Raw genomic sequence first — 16,121 nt, forward strand, 5'->3', positions numbered from 1 at the left:
TTCATTAAGTGATTTGAATCACTACGACTGATGATGACTGATGAAAAGAGGCTGGAATTCTTTTGTACTAGATGTCCTCTAGAGTAGCTCTAAGACGACGGTTGCTGTGGCAGTATTGAGTATTGATCACAGAATCTAGTGTTTGGAAGTAGATCACAAGCTTCTAAACAAAAGATCTTCCTACATCTGCCAAACAAGGAATCCCATAAAGTTTTATGATATATTTGGATTCTGGTGGATGTCTACACCAGGGCTTTGTAATGAAAGCTGTCTTAAAAAAAGCCTTCCCACGTCAGATACCATGATTGTAAGGATGTAGGTAACAATTTTATGCAACTCAGTTATATGTGTCATTCTGAGGCCACAAAGTGGAACGCAGCTTTTTATGTTCCAGATAATATATGCTCTTTTAAGTTCTATTATCTAAAAGTTGGCATGTTCTTGTGCGTACGTACTTGCGGCATTATGGGTGGAACTTACCTCTATAATTGGAGCCATTACATGGCTTCAAGCATCAATCATCTATTTAATGTTTTTTTATGACTTTTTTTAATAAAACAATGAGATATAAACCCATTATGTGATCATCTGTCTGCAGAGGGGCCGACCCACATGCTCCTGACAGAGATGGCAAAACCCCCCTACAGTATGCATTAGAGACTGGAAACATCATAGACGAAGAGGTTCTTATTCTCTTGGAGGACCCCAGCAGATAGTGTGAAAATCCAGAGGAGGATTACTTGGAACTACATTTGAAGAGTTTTGGGTCAATCCCAGCTAAAAGCATTTGGCCTACAAGAGCAGGTGGCTTATCGCCCGTGACTTTGTGGATGCCCATGCTTAACAAATCAAATAGCTCCATTGGTTCTGGGGATGGAAAGCAGGATACGGTCCTGGTGCTTCTGTAATGTAAGGTATCTGCTTATTTATTCAGTCTGGTTTTGTTTGCAGCTGCATGCATTGTGTGAGTCTTGTACATTGCCTTGTTTTGTTTTCCGAGTCTATTTAACTTGTTTTTCGGTCGACCTTGATTGGACACCCTCCTGATAGTGGAAATTTGTACATATCTTTGTTCCATGAAAACTATAGCTTGAGGAGAAATGCAGTGTTAGTTATCATTTGGATCTCTCCTTTGATTTGGTATAAGAAACAATCTACTTTATCCAACCCAGCACTCTTTGTGGAATGTGGTGGTCTTCTCAGAAAAAAAGGGTAGTATCTATGTTTGTTTTTGATAGGTCAGCAGTATTAGTATAAACATGTGAAGCTGGTAAAAAAAGAGGAGGAAATTTGAGCTTGATATTTTAATTTTATGGATGTATATTGATTGAAACATCTACTAATTGACATTAGTACCTCTAGTTTTTGGAACAAACTGTATTCAAGAATTTTTTATGAACCAAGTGGCATGCTTGTCAAATCAATTCTGTAAGTACCTCATTTTCTACTGCTTAATTCTGCCAAAGTTAGATTTTAGCAATTGCACAGTTCCAACCCAACTGAAACAGGTGTACCAAATATTACTGTATGCATCATATGGCCGTGCACCACATCAATCATCTTGTCTCTTTTCTATGGGCTTTATTTATCATTTGCTCGTCTTGGTGATTGGCCTATAGGAACAAGATGGAATGATTGGTGTGGTATATGGTCATGTTGGTGCATGTGGTGTTGAGTATAATTTCTTCCATACCATAGCTGTGTGCCGGCGGTAAATGCTGGTAGTCCTAGAGAAAATAATGGAAATAATAATAAGATGACCTTGATGATCCGTGAGACAAATACTGCTGAAAACCGTATACAAGAGTATATTCGAAAATTTCTTTGTGTGCATACAAATTCAGAGGGGAATTACTTAGACACAATCTATCCAATAGTATTTTCATATCCCCACCACCACTATCTTATGATTTTATCTTTCGATCTTAGGGTTTTTTATATCACATTGAAGAGATTTGTTGAAATTATGTATAACATGTCTCCTTATCTCTACTTATAAATCAACCTATATAATGTTAATTTAATTTAGAATTAGGCCCCTCTCGTTTCAAATAAACATGGTTTTTGGTTAACCAGGAATGGTAAATGATTATTCTATCTTGGTTGCTCTCAACAAGGAGTTACAAGCACAGAGCTCTCCCCTTCTCACCTTTAGGCAAAATCTTTTTGTCATCTTTGTTCCTCATGCTGCCCTGGCTGTCGTCACCGATGCTTCCACTCGAAAATAATTCCCTATCCGTGCTCGGCAAAATTGATGTAATTATGATATTAAAAGTTGCCAGGCAAATTAACACATACATTTGAACTCATATTTGTCTCTACTCCTTTCCCTTTCTTTATTCTTGGCAGATTCACAAGAGTTATGGAAGATTAAGTTGAACTAAAAGTACAAAATAATAATTGATATGATAGAGATATGGAATTTAAATGAAAAATTAAAGAATGGAATTGTAGACAAAATCCTAAATCTTTACCTAATGATTGGCAACTGGCAGGAGATTTAACTTTGGGAGGAAAAGGCTGATGAGAGCTCGGTGAAAAACCCTAGCACTGTAAAATCACTAACTTTAGATGGGGAGAAGAAGGGGAAGAAATGGAACCTTTAAAATGGAGATAGGTAATTTTGTCCCCTAATTTACAACAGTCCACCAATCATTATGAAAATTCTGTATACCATTTTGCTAGCGTAAACCCAATATGTTTGTTGCAAATAAAATTAATATTACTAGATTGATTTGTAAATAGAAATAAGGAGGCGTATTTCATAATTTTGACGAAATCTTGGATATGATATGCCAAAAATGAGATCCTAATCCAAAACTAAAACATTCTTAGATCTGTTAAGTTTTGTGAGAAGAAAAGATCAGAAGAGCAGAAAGTTGTAAGACGATACAGAGATAAAGAACATATATGAAAAAATTTATGTAAAGTTGACAATTTCAGTTTCATGATGTTATAGCCTCTATAAAATTATATTGCATGATCAAAATCCTGGTATTATAGAATCAGAGTTTTTAATTCTAAAAATATAAAATCATGAAATCTCATACTTATTTATTGCATCCAAACACACCCTAAGAAATGTTTAAAGGACGAAGGCTGTCCTCAGTGTACAAAACTCTAAAGTGATATTATATTCTTAAAACTTAGCAAGTTTAATAATTTGGCTAGAAATAGATTTGCCAGAAAAAAGATGCAACAATTGTAGCTAGAGCTCATGTGGCGCAACACCAGGATGGTTGGTATAGGCTTTCCCAGATGGAGTTGAAGCCTTTAGCCATGAATGAAATTACTTTCACAATTAAAGAAAAGAAAGAATAGAAAGGACAGAGAAAAGTGGCAATCGATGCTCAGATATCATTTAATAATCTTAACTCGTTTACCTTGTGCATGCAGTCTTTGAATCTAAATCTAACTCATTTGCTTTAAAGTAGATTGAGTTCAATTTCCAGAAAAAAGCCAGATTTATAATGTAAGATTAAAAAATAATCGGTGCGTGTACCAATCTTATAACAAAGCTAATATAAGATTTTAGCACGATGGTCAGTTCAAAGTGAAGAGAATCAAAACATCCTCTAGAAAGCAGGGCCACCTCTCTCAATGGTAGAAGTGGTATCATGGCATCTCTTTCTTTGCTCCTGTCATTTAACAATTTGTCCAACCTTAAACTTTTAAGCTTATATTGACATGCTAAAAAGGGCTTCGTATGCGCAGCTGAAAAAGTTTCAAGTAATTAAACTCAGAAAAAAAGAGAAAAAAGTGAAAAATATTCCAGACATTAAAAAAAAAGTGATTTAGACAAACAATGACGAAATTATTCTTCCACCATGAAGGCACTTTAGCTATGCGATAATATATGAAGAGCTATAATTATGTCACAACATTCTTACTACACCTTAAACCACATCCTCTCATATGGGATACATGTATGTCAATGAAAGTGTCCCAATTTCAAGTGGGTGTCCTGAGTCCGTGGCCTTGGCATGGCCAAACTAGTTTACAAGACGTCAGATAGATCATCATATCAAATACTTGGCAAATATGATTCGAAGTGTACATTGTTGTCGCACTTAAGAGCCCACTTTGAAAGTCTGAGTGTGATAATATTTTGTCATAACAAAAAAGATTTAAGAGCACATCATGAATACATTTTTTCTGTTTTATTTAAGATAACATTTTTTTTGGGTGATGGATATTTATGGTTTATTGAGTTTCCGAGCTTTAGGAAACTGAGGTTTGAGTCAATGAGCTTCATATGAGGGGCAACCCACAACATTAGGATCATTGTTTTATTTTTTGAGCAAAATGTGGGGAATTTTTCATGAATTTCATGCGGAAGATTTAGTACACAAAATTGATAAAAATAAACTAGAAAAATCAAGGCATACCTTGAGATCCTCGAGAACCTATTGATAATTGTTGCAAAAGTATCGATCCTATGGAAGAAAAAAAATACAAAAGCAGGGTAGATCTTCCTCTTTTTCTCCTCCTTGCTGCTTATCTCCTTAACGAGATAGGTGTCCCTTAAGAACGTAGAAACCTGGATGTCTAGGGATTTCATTATAGACAAATATATATAAAAGTGGAGTGGAGATCTAGCCAGATCCGCAGCATGATTTGTCTTGTCCTAGATCCGGAGTATAACACGACCGTACTATCGAGGGGTACAATCCACGATAATACGAAGCCAACATTACATTTAACTTTCAATATCATCTCAAATGTAATAGAATCAATAGGAAACCAATTTCGTTATTCATTAAAAACTAATGTTGGTTTAGAGCTTCTAAATCTAAACATAAATACTAAGTCTATAATTCTCAATATTCAGAAAATCATTAACTACAAATTTATAGTCAATTTAAAATACTAAAATCATTCTACAAAATTGTCAAGCTTGCTAGCACGAACTCCATGCCTGGATTATCTTCCATCCCTACTGATCCTATTCGTATGAAGAGAGAAAAATAAAAATAGAGGTATATGAGCGACAGCTCAGTAAGTAAACCTTTTACTAACTTAACCGGCTCAAGCATAAGTTTTTTCATGCTAATGCATCATTTAAGAAAAATAACAGATATTCTAAAATAAGCATTTCATAGTACTATACATTAAAATAAGTCATAAAGCCAATCATACATGTATAAATCATTCATATTTCATAAACATGGTCTCAGATGTAGAGCATAAACAAAATCATAAATAATTTATTATTGATCAAATTACTTCTCTCAGACTAAATGCTAAGGTCACTATTATACCGGTGACAGAGCCGTAATCGACAAATACCAATTATTATTATCCGTTGATAGGATCGTATGCGAAGAGAAAGAAAGTGGATGAGAAGAGAGAGAAATCAAGAGAGAGAAAGAGAGGGATGGTTCAGTCTTTCCTCCTCTTCTTCTTTTTCCTTCTTTCTTCTTCTTCTTTCCTTCCCTTTTTTTCCTTTCTTTCTTAGCTAAACCGAAGAGAAGGGGTGGTTGTGACTATGATGGCCCGACAAGGTGGCGGTGGCAGGCAGTGGAGGGTAGTCGGCGGCGGTGGCTGGCCAGTTGAGTTCGGTGAAAGAAGACCGAAACAGGGGTGCCCTGTTTTGGACTGACTCCGGCTATTGCTGGCTCAAAATCATGGGATCGGAAGCCCAAAATGCAAAGGAAGGAAGAGGAGAAGAAGGAGAGCTCATACCTCAGTCTGATGAGGCATCCAAACAAGGCTTTGCGACGAAAATTGGAGGAATAATCCCGAGAACAAAGCTTGAAATCAAGAGAATTTTAGCCCTATTCCTTGATGGATCTCCAGGGGGAGGATGGGGAAGCTTAAATAGGCTAAATTCGAGCTTTCGGTGTTCGATTAGGCCTGGGATTCCATCTTTTCCGATCGAATCGTGATCGAAAACAAGGAGAAAGGAGATTCCCAGATGGAGTCCTCTCCCGTTCATCATGTGTGGTGCACGTGTAATTATTGGATTGGCTACTTCGAGCCAGCCCAAGCCCATTGAGAGTGCATGCCGGTCAATGGATTGGGCCTCACACTTAGTCGATATGAGCTATGGGCTAAATTCGTTTTGGTACTATTTGTAACGATTTAGGACTTCACTCAACAAGCTAGCTAAGAAGGTGTTTTTAGTGTTTTTTAGCTAATACCTAAGATCTACCGTATGCATAACCAACATGGGAGTAAACAAATGCACGCACGTGGTCTCACGCTCCGAGAACCAATAGCTGTAGGAGAAACCACATAAAATTGATAAATCCTTGCTGTTCAATTTACTCTCTTGCCAAACTTATCTCTTTACAACTTGAGCTTTCCAGACATTTTTGAATTGTCGATGCAATAAATCTTAAAATATTTATATCCTATTCTTATTAGAAACCACGAGACTTCTAGATTTTAGATATTATAGATGTGACACCCTATTCATAGCCAGCTGGGTGGAGCTGGCCGTGATCCTCGCCGCAAAGGTGGCAGGGCCGCGCGATATTGTCGGAGCCCTGTCCCTCTTCTTTCCTTTCTGGTGAGCTATGATTTTGGAAGAATAGCGCGAGGAGATCGTAAAATTCGACCCTGTAAATTATAGTGATCGTAGCGTAAAAATCTGTGAGCACTGTTTTGATTAAAAATATAGATAAATGGCAAATATTTGACAATTATGAATATTTTAAATTGCATCGTCAGCTTGATGAACTTGCATGATTTGTGCATACATAATTGGTTTGCTACGAGAATTTGTTATTATGATTATAAAATATTTTATTTTACAGTATAATTTTACTTTCTAAATGATGCATTGAATCACATAAAAATTTATGCTTGATCTGGTAAGGTAGTGCATGGTTACTTACTGAGCCATAAAGCTCATTCATCTCTTTATATTTTTTTTAGATAATTATAGTTGCTAGGAACGGGGAAGATTAAATGAATGAAGGATGAAAGACTAAGGCTTGAACCATAGTTGCAAGCTAGCAATAAGTGTAGTTAATTATGTCCATGAATTTATATGTTAGGTTTAGATGCTCTGTACCCGCTTCTTTTTGTTTAGCAAATGATATTGAATAAATTTTCTATCATGTTATATGAAGTGTTATTGTGGGCTTCATGTTGTTGTGGGCAATATCCTACGGTAGCACGGTCATGTCATGTTCTGAATCTGGGGCGTGACAATTGAATCCGTAAAATGATTTAAAAGAGAACACCAAAATTCCATCTTTATTGGACTTTTCGATGTGGTTCTTGCTTAGATAAGGTCCAAAATCCCAATCAGTCAGTTTCATTCACGTGGATGCACCTGACTAGTATTCCTTCTCACATCAATGGACCATTAAAGGAACACCATCTATGTGCTTAAATTGAGATGCCATTTTGTCTTTCCCATGAACCAAAAAAAATCTATTAGATGAGAACAAAAGGAGCAAATCTTACAAGCTGATGGTGTCTACTTACTGCCACTAAAAATTGGGAAGAGAAAAAGGAAAAAAAAAAAACAAAAAGAAAAAAAAAAATCCCAACTTCCTTATCCTGCCACAAATATCTTGCCATCCTATGGAGAGCGATGGGTTCCTTATCCAATCCCACCAACATGCCCTCTTAAACAGCAATAGCTCCATCTCAAGAGTCATCTAAAGGAACCCCAAGAGCCATCGATCAGGATGCAAGCAGCAGCAGCAGTGTGTCTCCCAGGGCCATCGCCATTCAAAGGCACCAAGAGCTTGGTGACAAGGAGATCATCATCCAGGCCTTGTAGAACAGTCCTCTGCCCTCGAGCCATGGCTTCAGCTACCCCTGAGACCTCCACGGTCGACTACAGCTCCTCATCTTCGTATGTTAGCCTTCTTTCCCTTCATCTAATGCTTCTCACTCTAGTGATAAGAAAATGCTATATGTCCTTCTAAAAATTCTATAAAAAAACATACACATCAAGGGAACAATCATGGTTGTGAAAAATAGTGGTGATCATGAAATTTATCCAATTATGAGTGCAAAGTCGAATTACCTTTCTGCCTCTAATTTACCACATGCATGGGTGACTTAGCTGCTCCTTAATGTAATCAAGCTGCATATTAGTTTGAAATCCAGCAACAATTACCCATGACTGGTTATTGGGTTGGTGTTTCGGATCATATGCGGTGTTATTTTGTCCGAATTCCTGAAAAATAAGATTCATGGAGACAGTCATACACACATAGACAATATCACATATATAAATGACGTGTGTGTATATATATATATATATATTGTTTTGAAAATACTTAAATAATGTACAAATGACATGTATAAATCATATCAATATACAAGTTCTCAAGTACTGTTAGTATTTGTGCAAAAATTAAATGTCATTATGCTTCTTGCAATATAAATAATGATAAAAGCACATGATTCTCCATGTCACAAGTTTCACTGTCTAGGTTAGAGACTGAATAAAAGAATGAAAATTACCTAAAAAAGGAAATGTTTCATGCACCATAAATATAAATAAATAAATCGAAACCTGCATAAAGCCTATCTATCCCACAGCTACATGCAAACCAACCATTCTTCCTTTTGAATATGTTTGTGTTTCTGAAGTATATGTCTGCAAGTAAGTGAGCAAGGGGTGGTAATTAAGAATCCTGCAGGTTTGAGCCTTTATCTAGTGGGTTCACAACACCAATTCTGATACCAATTGGGTATTATGCACATTGACAGGAATTATACAAAGTAGTAGCTCCTCTAGTTGCATGACCAATCAGCAAAACCAAATAAGATAACATGCTTTATATATGTGTTTTCAGTGTCTTTCCTGCAGAAGCCTGTGAAACAATTGGTGGAGAAGCATGCGACGTGGAGATGTTTCCTGAAGTGAAGCCTGCAGCTCCAGCCAGCAATACTGGAGCTAAAGCGAGTTCAGAAGAGGTCGAGCGAGAGTATGTGGAGTACAACGAGCCAAAAACGTATGTTCGTTGCCATCTTAGACCTACTAACACAAGCAAGCAACTAAGTTGTCATGCCATGTAATAATCTTTTGTGCATGTTATAGGGTGTTCCCTGGTGAAGCATGTGATGATCTTGGAGGGGAGTTCTGCGAACCAGAATACCAAAAGGGCGTTTACGAGGACACAGCCCAGATAAAAGAATAGAGTTTAAATTCATGCTCTCTGTATGTGAGAATGCTAGAATCAAGAAAAGAAATAAAGGCTTTCATGGTATGCATCTCTGTCTGTGTTCATGTATCATGGAGGTCAGATATGGCTATTTGGTTTCAAAAGTTAATGGATATATCGAGTTTCCTTACATTCAAATTCATGAGTTATAGAACACTAAAAGCCTGCATTTTATGCCTACCTATCTCGTAGAAGTCCATGTGTTCTGTTATATTGTCCATAGCTCCATTCAAAGGTATATCAACAATGTTTAATAGCCATAACAACATCATCTTCTTTTCTATCTCATTCCTTGGGAGTGCTGATGCTCTGGCAGAATTGCTTGCATGAGATGGAGATGAGGGATTGATTAATATAAGGGACATCTTTTCTCAACTGCAATTCTCTTAATTTCCTCTTTGTTTGCATCAAAAGAAAAAGAAAAAAAAGCCTCTTTTCATGCATTTTATTATAAGATTTGTTATGATCAATGAGAGAAGTAGTGAGTTCTTTTTCATACATCATCAATGAAGATTCATGATTTGTCTTAGGTTCTAGATATTGCTATACAACTCTACTTATAAATCGAGGGAGTTAAGTGCACTATGAATTGGTGCCAACTCTTTTCTCATTGACTTTCATGATCATTCCTTGTTTTAGGCTGTTATTTCTTTAGGACTACTCAAACATCATCTAATGGTTCACTTATGGTAACCATCCCTATACAAGCAATCATCATTCACATAAGAATGAGCATCATCGTCTACATTGGAATAATAGTCATTTATATTGCAACAATCATTAACATAACAACAAGGTAATACATAGTAGGATTCACCATTATTAAGAGAGTAGAGTATGCAAAACGATCGAGAAACACAGATATATTGATTGAAACTATCAAAAAAAGATGCTAGAGTAGCACAAACCTTTGCTATAGAGAGAAATAGAAAGGAAAAGGATACATTGGACAGACTTAACCATTGCTGGAGTAGGTTAAAACTAGTGCAAAGTAAAAATAATAAAGAAGCAAATATGAAAGATAAAAAGATGCATTGATTGTATAGAAGAAGGGTTCCTTCCTTTTTTTTGTACAATCTTTCTTTTTTACTCCACACTTTCAAATTCATAACTACTTGAAAATGTTCCTACTTGCATGTTTCAGTTAATTACTATTGCTAACCATTTTTTATAGCGGTTGCTAACTAATTCTAGATTTGAAATATTCCACTCTAACCTTCCTGCCTATGCCGTTCAGGTGCTAGCACCCATAGACTATGGAATTTGAGCTTCTCGGCTTCAACTGGGTTTAGTCTTCTTTGTAAAATAATTTCTCCCTAGAAAATATCTTCTCTGGTCTTTATTCGGCCTCCCATTTGTCCATTCTTTAACAATTTAGTCATGTCATCATCTTTTAATTGATGAAATTAAGCTTTAATAAAATAGAATCATACCTTGACTTACTAAATTCATCTTGAAACTTTGAGATCTGTGAAGCAGCTTGATCCGCAACCGCGATCAACAGCAAATATTAATCATCTCTGATTTAATTAGAGATTAGTAGAAAGGTCTTTTTGGAGAGAGCGCTCTTAATGCGTGTATTAGAGAAGGGGTCTGACAGGCTATTTATAGCTTTCTTGAAAGACTAAACGCCACAGGTGGTTACACCTATGAAGAGTCACCCCCCATCAAGGTGACTCTTCACTACTGCGAAATTTCCTTAATGCCCTCATGACAATCAGAATTCACAAAATTAAAGAGATACTTGTCAAATGTGGGTTCTAATTAAACGTGATCAAATTTTAATTAAATAGGATCCAACCTCATGGCATGTGTTCAAGATATGGTGCAAACAAATAGAGGTTTTTGTTTGCCTTGGATTTCGGTTTCAAAACCCCAAATGAACGCTCTACTCCCCTTCATCAATGGCCCTCCAAAATAAAATAATGTGTGCGCATTTATCTTTTTTTATAGTGGTTTATTTAAAAAATAAATATTAATGATATTTTCTTTTGCATCAAGAACCTTCTAAATTGCATGAACATACAAATCCCTAATTACTTGGGTTATTGGGGAAGTTACTTGGCTCCAGATAAGTGATGTGAATTAGCATTTCATCATTGACAAGGTATATATGACATCAACATCATGCATCTGTGTTCCTTTCCTAAATAATTTTGTAAAATCAATCAAAAACTTTTAGGGTTTCTGTGAAAATAACTCATGACGAACTATCTTAGTCAAAACATCTAGGATGTAAACTTGCATCCTTTGCCGGATGGTTGTTCAAGTTAAGAACCACACCCTCCATACTAGGTGCCTAAGGTCTAAACATATAGACTTTTCCAGTGAGCACTAAGAGAGAGCACCATAGTTTATTATATCTTTCCATGTGTTGACAATATAAGACTTAGTGCTACGTCCTAGATCCAAAGCATAACATGGCCGTGCTATCGAGGGATACATCTCACGATAACACGAAGCCAAACATTTCATTTAGCTTTCAATTCCATCACAAATACAACAGAATAAATAGGAATTCAAATTCATTATCCATTAAATGCAACTAATACTGGTTCAGAGCATCTAAATCCAAATATAATACCAAACCCATAATCCTCAATATTCAAAAAATCATTAACTACAATTTCACAATCAACTGAAAACCTAAAGTTCTGTTATGCTATTTAGATCGCCTAGCTTGCTAACATAAACTTCAAGCCTGAACCATCTTTCGTTCCTACTGATCCTATTCGTCTGGGAAGAGAAAAACAAAAATAGAGATTTATGAGCGACAAGACTTAGTAAGTAAACCTTTCACTACTTGTATATCAATGCATAATTTTTTTAAAAAAATTACAAAATAAAGCATTTCATAGTACAGTATCTTAAAATAAATCATAAAGCCAATTATGCATTCATAAATCATTCATATTTCATAAACATGGTTCGTGGTGTATATCATAAATAAAATTATAAATTATTTACTATCATACTAAATGCTAAGGTCACTGTTATATACGTGACAGGACCATAATTGACAAATACTAACTATTATTACCCGTTGGTAGGGTCGTATGCTAACTACTATTACCCACTTGTAAGGTTGTATGCCAACTACTATTATCTATTGGCAGGGTCGTATGAAAAAATTAATCAATACAATAAGTCTTGACCGGGCGGATGGTGGTTTCATATGGGTCAGGTCTAGACGATTCGCTTAATGACTCGAACTCAATCAGGCTAAGATCAATCAACAAGGTTCATCAATGGAGGTTTCAGAGACATTCAACAGGGCCAGGATGATTGGTCCAGTAGGTGGCCTAAGCACTAAGGCAGTTCAAGGCCTTTTTCTAGGGATCAACTTGGGTTCGTAGATCAGGTCGACAAGAGTTGATTCAAGATTCCATAGATCTCTAGAGAGAGAAAGTAGAGAGAGGAACAAAGAGAAGAGAGAAAATAAGAGAGAGAAAGAGAGGAACATTTCTCTCTCTCTTCCTCTTCTTCTTTTCTTCTTTCTTCTCTTGTTCTTTTCTTTCTTCCTTGGTAAACCAGAGGACGAAGGGGAACAACTAGTGGCTGTGATCAAGGTGGTCCAGCAAGGTGGTAGCCAGCAGTAGTGACGGCTAGTAGAGGGCAGTCGATGACAGTGGCGCACTCAGAAGAAGGAGAAAGAGAACTGAAATAGGGGTACCCTATTTCGGATGTAAATCCGGCAATTGCTAGCTCCAATCCATAGGATCAAAAGCTCTAAACACAAAGGAAGGAAGAGAAGAAGATGGAGAGCTCATACCTTAGTCCGGTGAGGCTTCCCGGCAACGAATCGAGAAGGAGACTCGAGAAGAATGTTTAAAATCTGCGGCGATCTTTGGCGATTCTGGTGGAGAAAATCCAAGGAGGAGGGGGATTAAATAGGTGAAGTCTTCGAGTTTTAGATGTACTCGAATTGCTTTGAGAGTGCCCAATTTCCACCAGAAGCAGATGAGGAAGAAGACTCCTATCGAAGTTTTCTTCTCTGCTTCGTCGTGCTACAGAAAAGGTGACCTTGGAATGGCCTCTTTGGGCCGGCCCATAAGCCCAAAGCACGTTTGGGCCGGTCAATGGACCGGACCCTCACATTCTTCCCCGTTAATAAAGTTTCATCCTCAAAATTTAATGTGCCTTCATTCTTTAAGGATACTGAGTCTTCTACTCCACCATGCTTCCATTGCGCAACTCTGATCTAAATCAACTCTTTTACACTTATCCTGCGCCTATCTTAATGAATCATAACCTTAAGCTTAATTTTCTACCCACGATCAAATTTATTGCTCTGATACCATATTTGTCATGCCCTAAATTCAGAGCATGAAATGACAGTGCTACCAAGGAGTACAACCCATGATAAAACGAAGCCAAACATTTCATTTAGCTTTCAATTCCATTTCAAATATAATAAAATAAATATGAATTCAATTTCATTATTCATTAAATGCAACCAATACTGGTTCAGAGCGTCTAAATCCAAACATAAAACCAAAACCATAATTCTCAATATTCAAAAAAATTATTTAACTGCAAATTCATAATCAACCGAAAAACTAAATTTCTGTTCTAACGTGAACTCCAAGCCTGAACCATCCTTCATACCTACTGATCCTATTTGCCTGAGGAAAGAAAAATAAAAATAGAGATTTTGAGCGATACAGCTCAGTAAGTAAACTTTTCACTACTTTACCGGATCAAGCATAAGTTTTTGCATGTCAATGCATAATTTAATGAAAATAACAGATATTACAAAATAAAGTATTTTATAGTACAATATATTAAAATAAGTCATAAAGCCAATAATGCATTCATAAATCATTCATATTTCATCAATATGGTTCCTGGTGTGTAGCATAAATAAAATTATAAATTATTTACTATTTAACCATATGATTGATCAAATTACTACTCTCAGACTAAATGCTAAGATCACTATTATATCCGTAATAGGGCCATAATCGGCAAATAATAACTACTATTATTCATTGGTAGGGTCGTATGTCAACTACTATTATCCATTGGTAGGATCGTATGTCAACTACTATTATCCACTGGAAGGGTCATATGCTAACTACTATTATCCACTGGCAGGGTCATATGCCAACTACTATTACTCGCTGGCAAAGTTGTATGAAACTGAATATCGATCTACCCCACTTTTAAGGGCCATATATAGCTATTTGAGAGCCTTTTTACCATAGTTCTTAAGACAATTTTTCTTATGTCATATTTCTTGAATTACACATAAATAAAATATTAAATAACTTTATAGAGTTCATAGCCCATAAATAAGCATTTAACAGTAGAATAATCATGAAATTATTCTTTTCATAACAAAAATATAATTTTTATAAATATGGAGTTCATAGTTCACAAATAGTGCTTAACCGTAAAATAATCATGAATCCATTATTTCGCAATAAACCATGAGTTTCATAATATCATATGTAGTTCGAGCTTCAAGGGATTCTTCGTCCTTAAGGAGCAATGACATGCTTGCAAAAGGGCAAAACATTTTTGGTGTTTTCAAAAACTCCTTTGTATGTTCCTTTTTTTCCTGTTTATTTTTAGTTTTTAGTGGGTCATTTAATATCAAAGACTGATACTAAAGATCTCAAATTACATTTTTGATAGTTTGATGAGGCAAGTTAATATGGCAAGTACTGTTGAAGACACTAATTATGCTGCAGTAACCATGTATTGTAACTATGCATTATGAAGGTATTTTATAATAACGTTGGTGTGATTCTTAGGTCCCGAGGTGAGTTTGTCATCCTCTTTTCTTTTACCATTTCATTATTTTCTATGCTTTAAGTTATTTCTTCTCTATTTGTCTTCACGTAGGATTCTGCCTTTCCATAGTTACTTCGTACTAATGTTCCTAAATTACTTCTCTTGATATCCAACAGCCTACCATCCAATCATGTTTTCCTTTGTTTGTGATATTTCATTTCAATTTCCCTTCTGAGATGTCTTTTGTGTTATAAAACATCAACGTTTTCCAAAAAAAAGCCAGTAGAATTTGATTTGGTTAGTCAAGTGCATGAACACTTAAATTTTCAATTCAAGCCCTACAATCCTAAACCCTAGATTAGATATAAATCATCAAATTACCTCTTTTAAAATCCTCTTTTCTCTACTATGATACCTTTCTAGATCACTTTAATTGAAAACTCAGTTCTAAACCTGAAATTCCAGCAACATTTTATAATAGGTCTCGCATTTTAAACCCTTCATGGTTTAACTTTGATCGAAGCCCTTAGTCTGAAACCAATTTTCTAGCAACATATATGTTTTAGCTCTATCCTAAACCCTACTAGATTCCATTACCTAGACTGCCCTACATCACTTTCATTAAATAGAGAATCTTGGAGGCAAGGAAGTACTACTTGCTTTTTCAAAACCCAGGATTAAAAAGCTCCTGACCTTTTGGTGAAGAACCTACACAACCAAATCCTTTCTCAAGGACCTCCATAGATGCCCGCAGCAAATAGAAATTAGATATCAAGTATGCTAATAGATTTGCATGGGATTCACTGATATCTGAACAGTAATTTACTATGATTGGATCATTCTTTTTTAAAACCTCGAGTCTATCCACAAAGACAACTAGCCAAACAAGTCAGCCTAGTGTGATATTGGAATAAGTTATTGCTATTTGGCTCAAATTCAACTTGCTGTCATCGTTTTCAGTTTCCCCAAGCTCAGGTGAACTGCTAGATTGCTATCTAATGATTTTGATGTTCCGGTGATATAAAAGTTGTAGAAAAATTTGGATTTTCATTTCCATTTTTGCAGATTTGGACCTATTTCTTGTACCAGGAATGGAACAGTTTCAAACCCCTGGCTCAATCAGATGCATTCCATCCACATTCCACATCCAGCACTAAACAGATCCTGCCCTTAGCATTAGAAATATGTGCATCTAGCTCTCAACAAATATATCCATTCAGTAATAAAAATATTTTCTCTAGTGAA

At 36.0% G+C, this 16,121-nt stretch overlaps 1 protein-coding gene and 1 pseudogene across 2 annotated transcripts; both read left to right on the plus strand.

Annotated features, from left to right (window-relative positions):
• LOC103707808 overlaps nucleotides 1–1,167 on the plus strand; it is a 28,342-nt pseudogene extending 27,175 nt beyond the window's left edge.
• A 6,335-nt stretch (nucleotides 1,168–7,502) lies between these two features.
• LOC103707811 (light-regulated protein, chloroplastic-like) lies at nucleotides 7,503–10,485 on the plus strand. Of its 2 annotated transcripts, XR_003385867.2 has the most exons (4): nucleotides 7,503–7,816; nucleotides 8,769–8,927; nucleotides 9,014–9,179; nucleotides 10,375–10,485. XR_003385867.2 is itself a non-coding variant. In XM_008792471.4 (3 exons), the coding sequence occupies exons 1-3, from the start codon at nucleotides 7,647–7,649 to the stop codon at nucleotides 9,111–9,113; spliced, it is 429 nt and encodes a 142-aa protein (XP_008790693.2). In that variant the 5' UTR covers nucleotides 7,503–7,646; the 3' UTR covers nucleotides 9,114–9,321. The 2 variants fall into 2 exon arrangements, 1 of the variants encoding a protein (XP_008790693.2); XM_008792471.4 differs by lacking the exon at nucleotides 10,375–10,485 and having other exon boundaries at nucleotides 9,014–9,321.
• The last annotated feature ends 5,636 nt before the right edge of the window (nucleotides 10,486–16,121 follow it).

This window comes from Phoenix dactylifera, chromosome 7 (assembly GCF_009389715.1).
Source record: "Phoenix dactylifera cultivar Barhee BC4 chromosome 7, palm_55x_up_171113_PBpolish2nd_filt_p, whole genome shotgun sequence".
In the NCBI taxonomy this organism is placed as follows: Eukaryota; Viridiplantae; Streptophyta; class Magnoliopsida; order Arecales; family Arecaceae; genus Phoenix; species Phoenix dactylifera.